The sequence below is a fragment of the Phaeoacremonium minimum genome (assembly GCF_000392275.1).
Source record: "Phaeoacremonium minimum UCRPA7 unplaced genomic scaffold PA7_03_scaffold_476, whole genome shotgun sequence".
NCBI lineage: Eukaryota > Fungi > Ascomycota > Sordariomycetes > Togniniales > Togniniaceae > Phaeoacremonium > Phaeoacremonium minimum.
In genome coordinates this window covers 118586-136226 of record NW_006921378.1, presented here as the reverse complement: position 1 = coordinate 136226, position 17641 = coordinate 118586, and the positions used below count along the sequence as shown (strand labels likewise).

Here is a 17641-nt window from a genome sequence, read left to right as displayed (position 1 = left end):
ACCAATACCGATGGGGGATGTGAGAGGAATTGACAGTATACGAGATAAATGCTTGAGACAGAAGCTTTAGAGGGAGATTGACGTTCTATTTCAGGAACGCGGCTTCCTCTCAAGGAGGAGGGAAGAGCGAGTACGTCTGGCAGCTTCGCTGTGCCTTCAAAATGAAAGATTAGTTTTCAAACTCTGTGACCAGCCTTTGAAATGAACCTGACTCCCGTTTTGACTGTGATATGTTGTGTTTCCGGCAAATTATCAGTATTTCATAGGTACCGGCAAAGGTAAGAGTTGCCGACTGATGTATATGATCGAGGATTTCCTGTTATAGCCGGACTTTTTTTGGAAGCTGTGAAAGGATATAAGGTAAGTTAAAAGCCATATTTGCCAGCATTCAATGTGATTTGAGGTTATGATTCATTGGCCCCCATATCCCCTACATAGAAACCTTTAGGGTTCACTACAGAGTGCTAATTTCGATTAGTCGGCGTATTGCATGATGGATTTATCACATGTGCGAGGCTTTAATTCATGATACTATTCGGACTACACCATTCTATTCTTGATCTATCTCCCATGGGTGTTTTACTACTTATCCTCAAATCGGAGTAGACATGAAGTTCTAAGGTTGTATAAGAGCACTTAGGCATTCTAACCGTGGTATCATTGAGCTTAGTCAGCTGATAGTTACAAGGGGTTCAAAAATGTGGGGCCGCATGGGCGTGGGGTGTTTGACACGCGGGAAGGTGCAGTGCAAGGTGACACTTACACTACAGAACGCGTCCAGCGCGTCTTTGGTGTCTTTGCATGATCTCATGCGCCCGCATTTCTCCCACCCTGCAACAACCTCATTCTCATGAAGAGCGGGCGAAAATGGACGCTGCAGAAAGAGAATCTTATGAAAAGCAGTCTCAGGATTTACGGGCAGACCTAAAAAGCTGGGAAAGCAAGTGGGCCAAGGAGCACAAAGGAAAGAAACCTGATCGCGAAGCCATCAAGCAAAATCCGGACATTGGTATGCCCCTCCACAGCCTGTATCCATGAGAACATCAATGTAGCAAATCTCTGACTTGTATCCTTGCAGCTCGAAAGTATAAGAATTACAACAAGATACGGGATATTCTCTCTGGCAAGGTGCAACCACCGGGCCCAAAGGATGAGCAGAAACCAAGGAAACGCAAGTCAACCGATCTCCACGCCCAGACGCCCTCGAAGCGCATAAAGACCGCCGAGACACCATCGAATACGCGGTTCCAGAGCAACGCTGCAGAATTAGCCGTTACCCCTTCATTGAGCAGGAAATTGTTCAGTCCAGCAGTTCCGACTTCCATTGGACCTACACCACAACGGGATGGCCGTGTGTTAGGGCTCTTCGACCTCCTCGGCGGCGCCGATGCGGAGACCCCGTCTAAGGGAGCCGGCAATCAAGATACGAATTCATTTGCTCAAATACAAGCCACTCCTAGCAAGTCAGCATCTGGACTCGACGCCGACAGCACAATTAAGCTGGGTCGAACACCTCAATCGTCCAGCAAGCAGCGTATGTTGGATGGATTCATGACACCTCTCAAGAAACGAGATGAATACACAGCCGGCAAATCACCCAGCTCAGTGTCACGACTACAGTTTGCCACGCCTGCATTCCTAAGAAGAGCGCCCATGCCACCGGTGGACGAAAATGGAGAGTTCAAGTCGCCAAATCCTATTCGCCTTCCCCGAAAACCACTCGTACGGGGACTGAGCAGCATCGTGGCTAGCCTACGCAAAGTCGAAGAGGAGCAATTGGACGATGACTTGGAGGCGCTACACGAGATGGAGAATGAGGCTGCTTCAGGAGCGCCCAAGCCCGAACCGAAGTCGAAACCAACGGAGGAGGATGTCCTCGTAGAGGACAGTCAAGCACCAAATATGCTCCTGGGAGGTTTCGATGATGAGGCTATGTATGACAGCCCCGTGGAGGACGATGTCGACCGCAATGGGCAGCCACTTAGGGTGTTCAAGAAAAAGGGGCAGAAACGAACCACTCGGCTGGTCAAGATGCGGCCCACAAGATCAAAACGACCAACTCAGACAATGGAAGAAGCCGAGGAGAGCGAAAATGAGGAGAATGTCGTTCCAGAAACGCAAATTGATGGAACGAAGGATGGTGCAAATGAGGACTCCATTCTACAGCTGTCAGACTCGGATTTCGGTGGCTCGGATGATGAAGAACAAGATGATGATCACGTAGCCAAGAAAAGAAAGACCAAGAAGAGTCAAACAAAGCCAGAGATCAAGGAAGGGCCAATCAAGAAGGCAGCTAGGAAGGTCAATGCCATGGCACACGCGAATTTCAGAAGGCTGAAGCTACGCAATAACGGAGCGAAGGGTGGTCCAGGCTATAATAGCAGGTTCCGGAGGCGGAGGTGAAGGGACTGCCCGCTCCAGCTACAGTACTTGTATCAGATGATAGTCATTGCCAAGAGATATATAACTTACTCCTGGCATTCTCGGGAAATGTTGCAAGAGTGAAACATTCTGCCATGACGTGTATCCAATATGTTTTACGCTTCGTTTAAGGCGATCAATACATCACGTCAGTCCCAGAAGTGTGGAAGAGAACAATCATGCCGACCTTGTTACCCTACAATAAGACGGATTCTGCGCCAGGTCAGCGCAGGGGCTATGAATCGCAAAGGCCTAATACCATACGACAGGCACATCAAGGCGGCACTTCAGCTTCACATTATTTACAACATCAAACTATGACGAGACAAGCTCAACTCATCGCTACTTATAGATATCATCTCTGATTGGATCAGACTCCGTCGATGGATCTCTGGACTTCGGGACAAGCCACGCGTACCTGCATTAAAGATTGTCCCGAAGCCTTGACCAAGCTTCTAGAAGACGAGACCGGCACTCAAGAGGAGCCATCTGATAGGGAAGGTCACTCACTAATTGAGTAGATTGATATCGACCTCTAAAATATGCTCTATCCTGAGACTTTCTTAGCGATGACATTTTTAACAAGTGCCTTGTCGTGAGTTTTCCCATAAGGAAGCAAAGTCACCACCAGCCATGGTGCTGCTAAAGCTAAAGGCACATCATTATCATGCGAACTTCATGCCTTCGAAGACTTGTTTATTTGAACGTGGCCATCACGTCGAAACTTTTTCTGCCACTTTGTTTCCGGGCTCAATTCGAAGCCCCGACATCAATTTTGTTCAAGAGAAGTCCCGATGTACTGCCACAGCCACAAAGTCATTTGTGGCCAGTGCTGTCCAGAAAGAGAGAAACGTGGGCGTTTCCAGGCTTGTGATTGGTTGGTTGCTTAGAGCCTTGACTCGACGCCAGCACCTGCGGCCAAGAGCTTCCTGGTCCAAAAGTCAGTCTCCCAGTACATCTTGGCATACCAGCCATGAATCATTTGAAACCAAATCGAGAATATTTTGCCAAATTGCTCTTCATAACAGGAGTCTATGATTATGTTTGATGGGAAAGAAGAACCTCCAATTCAGATATGCTTTTCAGGCGATTCCTTTGAATTAAGGCAATGATGTCTAGATAGACTTGCAACGAGAGAGCGCCGTAAGCCACAAGAGGGAGGGCTAGAATGTATCCTTAAGCCAAGGCCGGTACATACCTAGCGGGGAATTGAATCTAGATCCGCTCCCAGAAATCAAGCTCGCCCACTACAGCGAATGAGAACGTCATATTCTGGTGGGAGACGCAAGGCCCCGAAAAGACTGACCGAGGGGCAAAGAGAGATCTGGAGTAGGACGGCTCTAGCAGTAGTGCTATGCAAGCCGACTGGATCTGAGGATCCATACAACGGCCCAGCATCCCAATGTGGTATGAGGTAGCGTGCTCACTTGCTCAGTTTGTACAATTGACCAATCCCAAGGCCACCATGCGGACGACACGCGCAACATCCTCTGCTTCACAGATCACTGAGTGCCAGGATGGCGCTGGCGGTTGTCTCCACCACATCTTGGCAAATGCTTCTCTGTAGTTATCCTTCTCTGTGCTCGCGTGACCGGTTTCCCTGTCTGTCTGCAAAGTAAGAGGCACCGCCAGTCGCCCAAGACTATACTTTCTCGCGGGGACGGGGTACTACTTGGACAAGAAATATAAAACCCCCTCTTCTTCGCTCCATCCTCTTTCTTGTCCGTCTGTCTTCCCCTCAGTCGCCTTCTTTTTCCAATTGCATACCCTGGTGCTGACCAAAGAGTGTTCAAAGATGGCGTCCAGCTCAGGTATCCTTCAGACCCCTCAGGTCGAGTCTAGCCAGACCAACCCGGCTATGTCGAAGGAGGAATCTCAATTCCTAACCAGCCAGGTGGAGATCAAGCAGAACATGACCTCTGGTGGAAATGCTGCTTTCCACAACTTCAAGTAAGCATCTTTGCACTGTTTCATTTCAAACACTGATAGCTAACGTCGAACCAGCAACGACTTTGCCCATGTCGCTGATGCCAATGTACGTCGACGACTTGCTCTCGCCGAGATCGACAAGGCCCCTTTTGGCTGGTACCATGTTAGGGCCATCGCCGTCGCAGGAATCGGCTTCTTCACAGACTCATACGACATCTTTGCCATTGGTCTGGTCACCTCGATGATCGGTATCGTATACTTCGGCGGCCACATTTCCTCAGATCATGACACAGCTATCAAAGTCGCCACCTCCTCAGGAACCGTTGTCGGCCAGGTCGGCTTCGGAATCCTTGCTGATATCGTTGGACGCAAGCGCATGTATGGTCTGGAGCTGATGGTCATCATCTTCGCGACGCTGGCTCAGTCACTGTCCTCCCAATCCCCTGGCATGAGTATTATTGGTCTCATTGTCTTCTGGAGAATCATCATGGGCATTGGTATTGGGTATGTTTGGCTCTTCAAAACGCCTTTTTCAAGCAAGATGCTAATGGCTTTTGAACAGCGGAGACTATCCTTTGAGCGCGATCATCACATCCGAGTTTGCAACGACGAAGTGGAGAGGCTTCATGATGAATGCCGTCTTCGCAATGCAGGGACTGGGCCAATTGGCTGCTGGTCTGATGCTGTTGATCGTCACAACTGGTTTCAAGGAGTCTTTGTCTGTGTCCGCCACGGCGTCAGAATGCTCAACCAACACTGTTTGTGTGACGGCTATCGACAAGATGTGGCGAACCATTGTAGGCTTTGGCGCTGTCCCCGGTGCAATTGCCCTCTACTGTAAGTCGTGACCTTCATTGTCTTGATAGTATAATCCACTGACAATTTGTAGTTCGCTTGACCATCCCGGAAACTCCTCGATATACTTTCGACGTTGCTCAAGATGTTCAGAAAGGAGCTGAAGATGTTGACACATATAGAAAGGGCAAATGGGGCGAGGGCAAGGTCGACGAGCTGTCTCGAGCTCAGTCCAAGATCCAGTCCAAGGAGGAGCTTACCGTTCCCAAGGCATCATGGAAGGATTTCTCAGTCCATTACCGGAAATGGAAGAACCTCAAAGTCCTCCTTGGCTGTGCTCTCTCCTGGTTCTTCTTGGTAAGTCTCATATCGCAGGAGCCTCTTTTCCCTCTCAGACCACAGCTAACAGTCAGCAGGATATTGCTTTCTATGGTCTCGGTTTGAACAACGCCATCATTCTCAACACAATCGGCTGGTCCGGTGGCAAGGATGTCTACCACATCTATCACAACACCGCCGTTGGTAATCTCATCCTGGTGCTAGCTGGAGCCGTCCCGGGCTACTGGGTGTCTGCTGCCCTTGTCGACACTATCGGCCGCAAGCCGATCCAGATTTTCGGCTTCTTCACGCTGACACTGCTCTTTTGCGTGATCGGTTTCGACTTTTGGAATCTGTCCGGCGGTGCTCTGATGGCGCTGTACACATTGGCTCAGTTCTTCTTCAATGCCGGGCCGAACTCCACCACCTTCATCGTTCCTGGAGAGTGCTTCCCCACTCGCTACCGATCCACTTCGCATGGCATATCCGCTGCTTCTGGCAAGATGGGTGCGATCATAGCTCAGGTCGTATTCGGACCTCTCAAGACGATCGGTGCCGACTCAGTCAGGGCTAAGACGGACCCGCGATATAGTGCTCCCTGGATCTCAAACATTATGAAGATCTTCGCTTTGTTCATGCTTTGCGGTTTCTTCACTTCTTTCCTTATTCCCGAGACGGCGCGCAAGACGCTCGAGGAGCTTGGCGGCGAGGATGAGGATGTTGAGCTTGTCCGGGCATCAACCCCGACGAGCTCTGAGAGAATGGCTGAAGAGGGCAAGGCGTAGGCATGAAGCCATCCTTTTGTTGTTTAATGTTTATGGTTCTTGATGTTGATTCGGGTGGGAGAGGAACCCAAAAGTCATAGATCTTTGTGCATGGCTGTGACCTAGAGTACAGCACAGATACCCCCATATAGACGACTTAACGTTGCACGGAATGAATATACATGATCAATCCATGCCAAGCCCCTGAAAGAGGATTGATTCTTACAAGATTATTTGTGATCAAGTTTGAAAATGACTAAAACCACTGCTATCATGCCATATGTATATATTCTGCAGGCTCGAGGTCTAGGGGAGGCGGAGGTTGGTTCGAGGATTTGAAGGTTGACTCTCCCTGAAAAGAAGCCATGTCCAGCAATGGTATCGATTCCAGGGCTGTCTTGGCGCGATGACGTTGCCTGGTGGGCGGGTCAGGGACCTGTCAGTGCCGTGAGCCGTGATCAGTGCCCCGCCAACATCCGGAAGCTCCCTCCTCCAACTCAGCAGCACGGAATAACGACAATACCGCCAAGATGGCCTCATTCTTGCGAGGAAAGCAGGCGGGGATGCAAAAGGACCTGTCTGCAGATATCCTTCCCCATTTATTTGCCCCAGATGAGCAGATCCGATATGGCATCAATTCACAGATCAGGTACACGCGTCCGTTCCTTGGCGGGGCTGTCCTTGAGCTCTTGGGCAGCCAAAAGCTAACTTGGATCTCTGGATAGTTGTATGGCCTATGAGCCAGTCCAATCCCTCCTCGCCGTCGGGACAAACGAGTCGAAATATGGCAACGGAAAGGTTTACATCTTCGGGCAGAGCAGAGTCCAAAAATTCGTCCAGCCATCCCGACAAGCATCCATCCGAGACATCCAGTTTTGCGCGAACCGCCTTATAACCTTGGACTCCAAGAGCGAGATTACAATTTGGAACCTCGATACGGCCGAGCGTATTGCGGGCTATGTTTGCCCAGGCGCAGTCGTGACCATGGTCACCGATCCAATGCTTGACTGGGCGCTGCTTGGACTGTCGAACGGCGATGTCATGGCTTATGACCTGGACCGGGAGAGATTGTCACCCTTCAGAATCCCTAACTTCTGGAGGCAGAAGGATTCTAAGGCTAAGATGCCGACACTGGTGTCAATGCAGCTGCATCCTCGGGACATCGGGAAGTTGCTGATTGGGTACACCACCGGCGCCGTTGTATACTCATTCAAGCAGAATGCGCCCCAGAAATTCTTCGAATACGTACTACAGCCAGGGGCTCCTGGCGGCAATGGAGAGTCTGTAGACTCGCTGCGCAAGCCGCGACTCTCTCATGCTCTGTGGCATCCTACAGGAACATTTATTCTCACAGCCCACGATGATGGAAGTCTAGTGTTCTGGGATCCCAAGGATGGTCGAATTGTTCAGGCCAGGTCGCTGTACAAAACGAAAGTCGACCAGGTCTCAGGTGATCCAGGGATAGCCACTTTCATCAACCCATATATCAAGATTGCGTGGTGCTGCAAGGAGAATCCAGATGACACGGCACTATTGATTGCCGGAGGACAGTCAGTCGACGATCAGCAGAGAGGACTTACATTTCTTGAACTGGGTCAAACACCAGTATATGCAACGTCCTCTTGGCAAATTCTGACCGATCATTTCAATGGGAAGCGTCGAAACACATTGCAGACGCCCGCTGGGGCGGAAGTATTGAATTATTGTTTAATTCCCCGTCTCTCGCCACATTTCGCTGGCGCTCAAGATCCGATTGCTATTATCTCGCTACTCACATCTGGCGAGCTGATCACCATGAGCTTCCCATCTGGGTATCCGATCAGCCCTACAAATCAACTCCATCCTTCGCTATCCTTTGTACACCCGTTCGTTACAAAAGTCGTTATTTCGACGTTAGACCGAGGCCGTTGGCTCGGCATGACAGAGAAGCGAAATCAAGGAGAGCTCCTTCTCAAAGGAGGTGCCGAAGCACCTAAACCTCGAAGGAGATACGAAGGCCGAAACATCGTGCAAGCTGCGCATGCAGATAGTACCATTCGAATCTGGGACTTGGGACATGGTGACGAGATGGAGAATCCCACCCAACTACAAGTAGACATCGCCAGGGCTCTTGGCAGGTATGAAGATGTTGACATCACTGCAATGCATATGGCTCCAAACACTGGCGAGTTTGCTGCGGGCACGAGAGCTGGTGAGGTGGTTATCTACAGATGGGGAGGAAACAAGTTCTTCGGGCGTGACGAGCCAAAAGAAATCGTGCCAAACCCTGGCGGTCTGACAGATATCAGCTCGAGATCAGAGCCGTCATTGAAAGAAGGTTTGCAGCCGTTCGTTGCATACGAGATGATGCAAGGACCAATTAGTGCTGTGACAGTCTCAGATGTTGGCTTCGTCGGTGTGGGCTCCGAAGGGGGCTTCTTCAGTCTGATCGATCTTCGAGGTCCTTCAGTCATCTTCCAGGCTTCGACGACGGAGTTCGCAAAACAAGAGAAGAGATCGTCGTTCATTCGCGGTCACAGCTCGAGTGCATCTGCATCATCAAAGGAATGGCCTGTCGTCATCGAGTTCGGCGTGATGACTCTTGAGGGTGATAACTATTCCAGCATCGCCTGCTTCGTCGGCACGAATAGGGGCAACGTGGCGACTTTCAAACTGCTCCCATCAGGGAGCAGCTACTCTGTCAAATTAGCAGGGGTAGCGCATCTGAATGACCAAGTGGTAGCGATATGCCCGATAGTTGCGGACAGCGGCCATCCTGCAGCAGCGACTGGGCAAGTGGTGGCAGGGTTGCGAAATGGACAACAGGTCAATGGCACACTTGTCGTCGGTAAGTTTCAACATATCTCAACAACAGAATTGGTCTTAACATCGTCATAGTCACCCAGTCAGAAATTCGCATTTTCAAACCTGCGACTGCAAAGGGGGCATCAAAATCTTTTGATGACGTTCTCTGCGATGCAGCTGCGATTACCGAGTTTGAGCTCCACGGATTCGCTCTTGTTGGTGCTTTTGGTGACCGTACAACCCGAGCGTTCACCCTTCCAGGACTAAAGGAGATCAATAGAGTTCCCCTCAACATGCTGGACGCCTCTCGAAGCACAAACACGATTGTCGCGTCTACCGGTGACGTGGTTGGCTGGGCTGGCCCGAGTGAACTTGTTGTCATTCCCGTTTGGGGCACAGGCAAGGGTCTTCAGAACACAGATGACAAGCTCATCAATCCGGAGTTATTGATACCTGCACGGCCAACAATTTCGAATATGCAATGGATCTCCGGGACCCAGTACGTCTCGCCAATGGACCTAGATTTGCTTATCGGCGGACCAGATCGGCCCCCGAGTAAGCGAATGATTGAAGCCGCTGCCGTGGAGGCTAGAATGGCCCGAGCGGGTGGTACAACGAGCCCAAGAGCCGGCACTAGTCAAGAAGGCTGGGGCGAATACCTCCAGAGGCAGATTAACGAGCGGACAGAGAAGCTGAACCTGATGGGCGACAACATGGATGATCTTCAGGAACAGAGCCAGGGCTGGGCAGACGATGTCAATAAATATATCGGCAAGCAGAAGAGAAACCTTGTGCTTGGCAGTATCAAGGGGAAGTTCTTCTGAACTTGTCAAAAAATTTAGAGTTAGGGGTATTTTGACGGGTTTCGTAGGCGTCATGGGCTGGGATATCCACTATCTTTTTGAAAGATGCCATGTTGGTACCTTGGCAAAAATTTACTTCTTTACTTGGGAGGTGATGCTTCGCCGACTTCTGTGATCCAGGTCACTTCGCTGCAGATCAGTATTGACCTTTAGGAATTAGCCGGAGGATATACCGGATTGCCAACTGGCCATGTTCTCTGATTCGGGATGTCACCCTTGAAAACGATAGGGACGGTACTCCCCTCGCTGATCTTCAATGAGGCTAAAGCCTTTCCACATACCCTACCATATCTACCCGCAGCCCGTAGACAGCGTGGAGCGGAGGGCTTTGGCCCGTTGAAGAAAACTGATGACATCCGCTCGGCAACCAAGCAGGCGCAGTGCTGCAGGCGTGGACCGAATCAATATAACTTATATTCAGAGGATATTTCGGGAGTTTTTCGATGCAAGGCATATAGTTAGTAATAAATGCTACACCTCCCAGAAAGTCATGTTCACATCATCAGAACTTCTGTGTTGCAAATATGCGTCGTCCAAGTGCCCAGCTCATTTTGACGGCTCTCGTTGCAGTCGTCCAAGCAGCACCACCCGCTGGCTTTGGCTATCCATCCCCGTGGGCGAGCGGTGGTGATGGCTGGGATGAGGCGTACGCGAAAGCAAAGGATTTTGTGAGCCAGCTGACCCTCGTTGAAAAGGTCAACTTGACAACGGGTACCGGATGGGAAGCTGATCGATGCATTGGCATGACTGGCTCAGTGCCACGGCTCGGGTTCAGGGGTTTCTGTCTTGAGGACGGTCCGCTAGGGGTTCGATATAGTGAGCAGTCCGCGCACATGGACGCAGTCTTTGCTATGTAAAATGGTGAAAACTGACGCGATGTAGCGGACGGCAACTCGGCATTCCCAGCTGGTATCAATGTGGCTACGACGTGGAGTCGCGACTTGATGCGCCGAAGGGGGATTGCTATGGGCGAGGAGTTTCACGGGAAAGGCATAGATGTCCAGCTCGGTCCTGCTGCTGGACCTTTGGGTAGAGTTCCTGCCGGAGGACGCAACTGGGAAGGCTTCAGCCCCGATCCCTATCTCAGTGGTGTTGCCATCGCCGAGACGATCAAGGGCATCCAGAGCCGCGGTGTCATTGCTTGTGCTAAGCACTACATACTCAACGAGCAGGAGCATTATCGTAATAACATTGACTCGACCATTGACGATAAGACTATGCATGAGCTCTATCTTTGGTGAGTCTTTTTATGGGACGCAGTCCTCAGCACCCCTGACACTCTGATAGGCCCTTTGCCGATGCGGTTAGAGCTGGTGTGGGCTCATTCATGTGTTCGTACAACAAGATCAATACCAAGTACAGCTGCGAGAATGAGTGGACTACGAATTACTTACTCAAAAATGAGTTAAACTTCCAAGGGTTTGGTGAGAGAATCATTGCTTGTATGTGAGAAGAGAACTAATTTGACCAGTTATGTCGGATTGGGGTGCTCAGCACGCAACTGGAGCATCTGCCCTCGCCGGACTCGACATGGCAATGCCAGGTGATGGCGCAAGAAATGCGTACAACTCATTGTGGGGTGGTGCTTTGACGGAAGCAATTCTCGCGGGTAGTATCCCGCGCTGGCGGCTTGACGATATGGTGATTAGGATTATGGCGGCATACTACAAGGTCCATGTGGGAAACTACACGGAGCGGCCAGATATCAACTTTTCAGCCTGGACGAACCAGACCACCGGGTATCTATATCAGTCTGCAAAACAAGGGTCAACGGTAGTCAACGAGCACATCGACGTACAATCAGACCACGCAAAGCTCATTCGAGAGATCGGCGCAAAATCGATTGTCCTGCTGAAGAACGTGAACGGCACGTTACCCCTGAACAAGCCGAAGAGCATTGCCATTATTGGAGAAGATGCTCAGGATAACCCTGGAGGCCCCAACTCTTGCCCAGACCGTAATTGCAATAAAGGGACGCTAGCAATGGCTTATGGCTCTGGAACGGCTGACTTTCCCTATCTGATTTCGCCCGCTACTGCACTCAAAGCACAGGCAGACGCCGACAATACAACCTTTGTTAATATCAAAGGCAACTGGGATCTCGACGCTGCAAAGTCCGCGGCAGCTGTGACTGAAGCTGCAATCGTGTTTGCGAATGCCGATGCCGGCGAGAACTTTATTACTATTGATGGGAATGCCGGAGACAGAAATAACTTGACCCTCTGGAACGGCGGCGATGAGGTATGTGATCGAAGGAGGCAGCTCGGCGAATGCCGGTGTGAGCCCAGTTGATTTCTTATACACAATAAAAGCTAACTCTAGACATAACAGCTAATCAAGGCCGTTGCCTCTGTCAATCCAAATACCATAGTGGTCCTTCACACCGTGGGGCCCGTCCTCATAGAATATGCCAAGAATCATCCGAATATCACCGCTATTCTATGGGCAGGTCTCCCAGGCCAGGAGTCCGGCAACTCACTAACTGATGTCCTCTACGGCAAGGTGAATCCTCAGGGCAAGTCTGTTTTCACGTGGGGCAAGTCGGTGGAAGACTACGGCACCCAACTGATGTACCGGTCGCCGACCGCACAGCCAGTGCAGAACTTCACAGAAGGTGTCTTCATCGATTACCGCTGGTTCCAGAACGCAAGCATAGAGTCGGTTTACGAGTTTGGCCATGGTTTGAGTTACACGCGCTTCATGTATCACAACTTGACCATCACCGTGCACAACGACACGACTTACAAGCCTGCCACAGGCGTCACGGAGCCGGCTCCCACTTTTGGCACTATCGATACCAGTGCTGCAAGTAACACAATGCCGGCTGGGTTCAAAAAGATAACGCCTTATGTCTACCCCTGGATTACAGGTACTAGCACCGGCGGATCAACAGCTGGAGCGGCGCCAGCCGGGAGCACCAACAGTTCAGCTCAGCCCTTGTTACCAGCTAGTGGAGCCCCAGGAGGAAATGCTGGATTGTACGATGTCCTCTATACAGTCACAGCTGCTATTGAGAACACAGGTAAAGTTGCGGGAACGGATATACCACAGCTGGTAAGTTACAAATATACCTTGTCCCAGTCTAAACGGTGACTAATATTCATTCAACAGTATGTTCAGCACGGCGGACCTAATGAGCCGTGGGGCGTCCTCAGGGGGTTCGACGAAGTATATCTAGAGCCCGGCCAAGTCAAGAATGTAGCTTTCAACCTGACACGCCGAGACATTAGTAATTGGGACACGAATGCCCAGGACTGGGAGGTCACTGTCTACGACAAGTTCGTGTTCATTGGGTACAGCTCGACAGAAATCGGGCTGAACGCATCATTGCCCCGGTTAAGTTAGGTTCGATATCACCAAAATGTTATCATATCAAGCCAAATCAGTCATATCTTCTAAATAGGTCAAGGAATTTGAAGCCAGTTCATTGTTATTGCTATGAAAATTCTCTTCAAAGAAGCGCACTAACACCCACTGGCTCGGCGCCAGTGTCAACATTCAACTTAACCTAATCATCCAGGCTTACCTCGTCAAACTTCGCGGCGTTGGGAGACATCGCGGGAAGAGACCTGGCACCGGGCGAGGTCACTGTGTTTGTCTGCTGCCGTAAATAGCCGGTGTACGATCTCCGATGATCAACATCTCGATCGACGGTAAAGTTGTCACGAGAAACGACTTTAGGGCTTGCAGGATGAGCTGTTGGCTGAAGGAGAGGAGATGTCAATGGAGATCTTTCACCGTCTTTGCCACGAGGAGACGCTATCGGAGCGCCGCACACCTCGTCGATAAAGTACAGAGGATCTCGCTGGTCTCGAGAGAAACCAGAGGTTGGGGAGATGGCGGTGTAGGCACTGTTACTCTCCTCAAAAGGGTCTTCAACCACTTCGATGCTCCCAGCTTCGCTCTGCGCGACGGTCTGGTGTCTGATGTGGATAGGACGTCGCCGCATATCACCGTTTCGGGCGGATCGAGACAGGCGAAGGGTCGAACGCTCAATACTTTGTACAAAGGCAGGGACGGGTTTTCTGCGGATCGGGCCAAGTGCGATATCTTTCTCCTTACCTTTGTCCATTGTCCGCGGGGACATCGCAGTCGGGGAAGGCGGGTGGGACGCAGACGGCGATGCGAGGTTTGACGCATTCTGCCTACGAAAAGCGTGAAGGGCTTCCAGCTTCTCCTCTTCAGCAGCCTCAAGTCGGAAACTCAACCCTACACATTCTCGCTTTAGGTCTTGCAGTGTTTGTGTAGAAATTTTGAGGCGATCCTTTAGGTTAGCATTCTCGCTCTGGGAGGCTTCGAGCTTCGCTTTGAGGGCTGGCAGACTCCGCGCTTCATATTCGCGAAGGACAATACCATCTTGGCCTGTGATGCATTCTTCACCGTTGAATCTGCGGAAATCGATCTGGAGGTGTCGAATCTGCCTGCACTTGATTGCGTAGCTGCGTCCCAAGGCTAGCATGATGCCGATACAGAGGGCAGAAAACCCAGCCAAGACGACGCATATTCTCATCCACTTCTCGGCTTCTTCGCTTGAATTCGAGCTCGGAACTGCGGAGGCGGACTGGCGTGGGAGGAGTGGTTCATGGAACGGGGCCATGGCGTGGGAACTTCGTGTGCGATGGTTGGTCGTCGTACAAAACAGAAATCACTTACCTTTTGTGAAGATGACTATATCTTCCTAGGGGAGCTTGATGACTCAGATTCAAGTCCGTTGCCTAAGTCGGGGATGAAGAGACGAGAAATTATGAGGATATTGGACTGAAGAGATGCAAGTTTTAATAGTACATGCTAGAAAAAAATGGCTTTGTGAGTGTTCGACTGTCGAACAAAGGAGGCGCCATTAAGCTCCATAACAAAGTTCACAGATTGAACACAAAGTCAGGCAGTATGACAGATAGACAAGAATATTGTTGTGGAACAAAGACCTCGTTCCATTCAAGGAACCAACTGTGTGCGAACAATGATTGCGATACAGGTGGCGGGCTGCTACAGACCGGTTTCCCTGGCCGAGGCGTAAAATAGGGGTAGTCACTTGAAAGAGTTGGCTGGGGAGTCTATGGGGAGCATTTTTTGTAACTTCATAAAGGGGCTCCATGCGTACTCAGCAATGGCCTCGCTCCCCGACAACTTCGGCGTCCGAATTATCGACAACGGGCTGGCCGTGTTCATTAGTAATCGATCAGATTGTAACAGTACTGTGCGAAAGTGCCGAGGTCGTCAGATGCCTGCCTGCAGGAGGCAGCTGTCAAGTTACCGATTGGATCTGACAAATAAACCCCGGCCACATCGCTTTCGGTGAATGAGCAGGTGAAGCTCGCAGTGATTGTAGCTCACCGCTTACCTCGCCTAGGAAGGAGACTGTCTGGGCTAGGAGATGTTTGGCGAGACTGGGTACATGAGTCTCTCGCGGTATCAATATTATCATTGCAGCCAATTGGTCGCTCCCTTTCATTGATTTCTTTCGCGATATTACCTCTTGATAGAGTCTCTACTCGGCGTGGGGCTGTAGTTAGCTCAGAATGTGTCGGCTGAGGGCTGGTGATCACAAAGTTTCACCCCGACACGATCCGCCCCTTTTCCTGAGTGATCTCCTAAACATGACGAATGATGTCTGAGTATTGCCTTCGAGCAGATCAACAATCTTTCAGTGCGGGACCTGATGCCTCCTTACAGGCGTAAATCGACGATGACATTGAAGTCTCGGATCGTGAAGCGGTGAGTTCCGGGACTGAAGGATGAGAATGCTGATTCAGGGCTGTGTATGATATAATTTGATAGCCAAATACGGTAGCAATAGTAGAGATATATTAGAGACTAGTCTGGGCCCAAGCCTTTTGCCCAGGTAACGTGTCGGAAGAGACCGAGCTGCTTGGCATCATCATGGACGTTGATTGACAAAAGGATGTGATCGACGCGCAGCTGCAGCCTCTCAGATCTGTCTCATGCGGATGCTGCTGCTCTCGTATTCATATCGTCCGATTTCATTCCCCTGTTGAGCTGTTCCCGTGGTCGGGTAAAGCCCGCCTGTGCTTGTTGTGATGCAATATCCCTGCTTGTCTTCGGTGAAGCAATAGCTGTTACCGTTGTTCTGGGACGCCTTCGACGATCTTTCGCTTATCTCCCTGGCTGAAAAGCTTGACAATGTACGTGATTTAATTCCCGGTGGCTTCGTGGCTGCCGAAGACGTCTTGGTACACATCAAAAGCTTTTCCGGATATGGTGTTGTTTACGGCTAGCCATCAATGCGAAGCTTTGGCTGGTGAAGTGCTCGCTTCGCAATTCGCTGTAGCATTCTTAGGTCCACGAATCAAATGCTAACCTCGGAAATGCTCTTGAGGCTATTTTTCACTTCGGTAATCATGGGTCTAGACGGCGGTCGTCGTTACGCGTTTCAAGACAGTGGATTTGGCGGTGAACCCGTAGTGACGTTGGGGGCGGGATGTCCTTAGGGTTGCATTTCTGGCTGCCAGAACAAGCCCAATGATTAAGCCTACTTGACCATACTTGGGAATGATTCGACGCCTCCTTGCGCCGCCATTCGCGATTCTTACCCCTGCAAGGCAAGATGCCCGTTCGTCTCGGAGCAGTAGGAGCTTAGTACGCATAATTACCCCGACAACACCTCCGCACCGCGCTGCAGCCCGTCTGCAGCTTCCGTATCTCGGTCCCAGCCAGCTGGTCTGGTCCAGTCGGTATAGTGTGGCATCACATAGTTGAATGAAGACATGACCGGGATTGATTATGCTGAGCGTGCAGGTCAAAATTTCCCAGCCGTCCTTCTCGGCTGCTGTGCATTATGAGTGGCTCTGAAACGTATCAGGAAGGAAACTCTGACGGAGTCATTCAGCCTCACCAGTACAGCGCCCTGAAGCCGACGCTGAGTGCAACCAACAGTCGGTATGGTTGCATCTGTAAAAGGAAGGTAAGAAAGATATCGGGGCCGGCAACGGATCGGCAAAAGTGGGCCTTCCACGTGGTTTTGGGGTCCGGCGCCTGGGAAGGCTAGCCTCTGGGCAAGCGGTGCTTCGTGGTGGAGGGGGGGTGGGTGGATGACAGGGTGGCGGCTTGTGTCATGGATCTTGTCGAATTGTTGCTGCTGGGGTTCCAGGAACCCGTGTCACAAGCGCGTGGATAGGGTCAAGGAGCCAGGGTCGAAGTCAATCTGACCACCACCCTATTGCCCGCGCGCTGAATGACAGGGCTAGGGCAGAGCATGGAGAGTAGGGTGGAAACATGAATGGAAACACCACTTCCCAGACGACTGAATTCTTTTTGGAATTAAGCGCGTCAAACGTGCCGTTTGGAGTGTGGCCTCTGCCAGCCCAATTCAGCAAAAACCGGTTGCGGGTGGACACTCCGGCTTCCAAATGCTGACATGTTTCACAAGCCTGATGCAATCCTTGCTCACCAGGTCGGTAGTGAATGGGCAAGGAGGAATGGAAGACCGCCGGGTGACTAAGATGCCGTATCTAGAACGGCCAGGGATGGGGCGGCGTAGACGAAGTGTTGAGTGTTGTTGATGGCTACCGCCGGGAGGGAGCGATGCAGCATAGGTCACCTCGTGGATCTTGCAACCGGTCAATTGATCATTCGTGTTTGCCGGGGCACACGCCTTCACTTCATGGTGTGCTTCACCTTGTTGCGCCGGTTGGCCGGGCTGCTCTTGCCCCGTATGGTCTACCTCAGGCACTTCCCAATTCGGCCAACTTGCAGCCCGCTGTCTTCGGGGCGATTTCACCCACCCTCCTCCACCTTAGCCTACAGCTT

At 51.0% G+C, this 17641-nt stretch overlaps 4 protein-coding genes across 4 annotated transcripts; all 4 read left to right on the top strand.

Moving 5' to 3' along the window:
* Window positions 1–867: 867 nt before the first annotated feature.
* On the top strand, window positions 868–2403 carry UCRPA7_6483 (putative dna replication regulator sld2 protein; the record flags this gene model as incomplete). Its single annotated transcript, XM_007919021.1, has 2 exons — window positions 868–1009; window positions 1079–2403. 2 exons carry the CDS (start codon window positions 868–870, stop codon window positions 2401–2403), a joined length of 1467 nt encoding a protein of 488 aa, XP_007917212.1.
* Window positions 2404–4216: 1813 nt separating this feature from the next.
* On the top strand, window positions 4217–6248 carry UCRPA7_6482 (putative phosphate:h+ symporter protein; the record flags this gene model as incomplete). The annotated part of the gene is made up of 5 exons (XM_007919020.1): window positions 4217–4371; window positions 4426–4854; window positions 4913–5187; window positions 5240–5502; window positions 5562–6248. 5 exons carry the CDS (start codon window positions 4217–4219, stop codon window positions 6246–6248), a joined length of 1809 nt encoding a protein of 602 aa, XP_007917211.1.
* Window positions 6249–6757: 509 nt separating this feature from the next.
* On the top strand, window positions 6758–9835 carry UCRPA7_6481 (putative snare-dependent exocytosis protein; the record flags this gene model as incomplete). The annotated part of the gene is made up of 4 exons (XM_007919019.1): window positions 6758–6876; window positions 6953–7777; window positions 8258–8544; window positions 9105–9835. 4 exons carry the CDS (start codon window positions 6758–6760, stop codon window positions 9833–9835), a joined length of 1962 nt encoding a protein of 653 aa, XP_007917210.1.
* A 563-nt stretch (window positions 9836–10398) lies between these two features.
* On the top strand, window positions 10399–13219 carry UCRPA7_6480 (putative glycoside hydrolase family 3 protein; the record flags this gene model as incomplete). The annotated part of the gene is made up of 6 exons (XM_007919018.1): window positions 10399–10690; window positions 10757–11111; window positions 11162–11298; window positions 11346–12115; window positions 12206–12928; window positions 12986–13219. The coding sequence occupies 6 exons, from the start codon at window positions 10399–10401 to the stop codon at window positions 13217–13219; spliced, it is 2511 nt and encodes an 836-aa protein (XP_007917209.1).
* Window positions 13220–17641: the final 4422 nt, after the last annotated feature.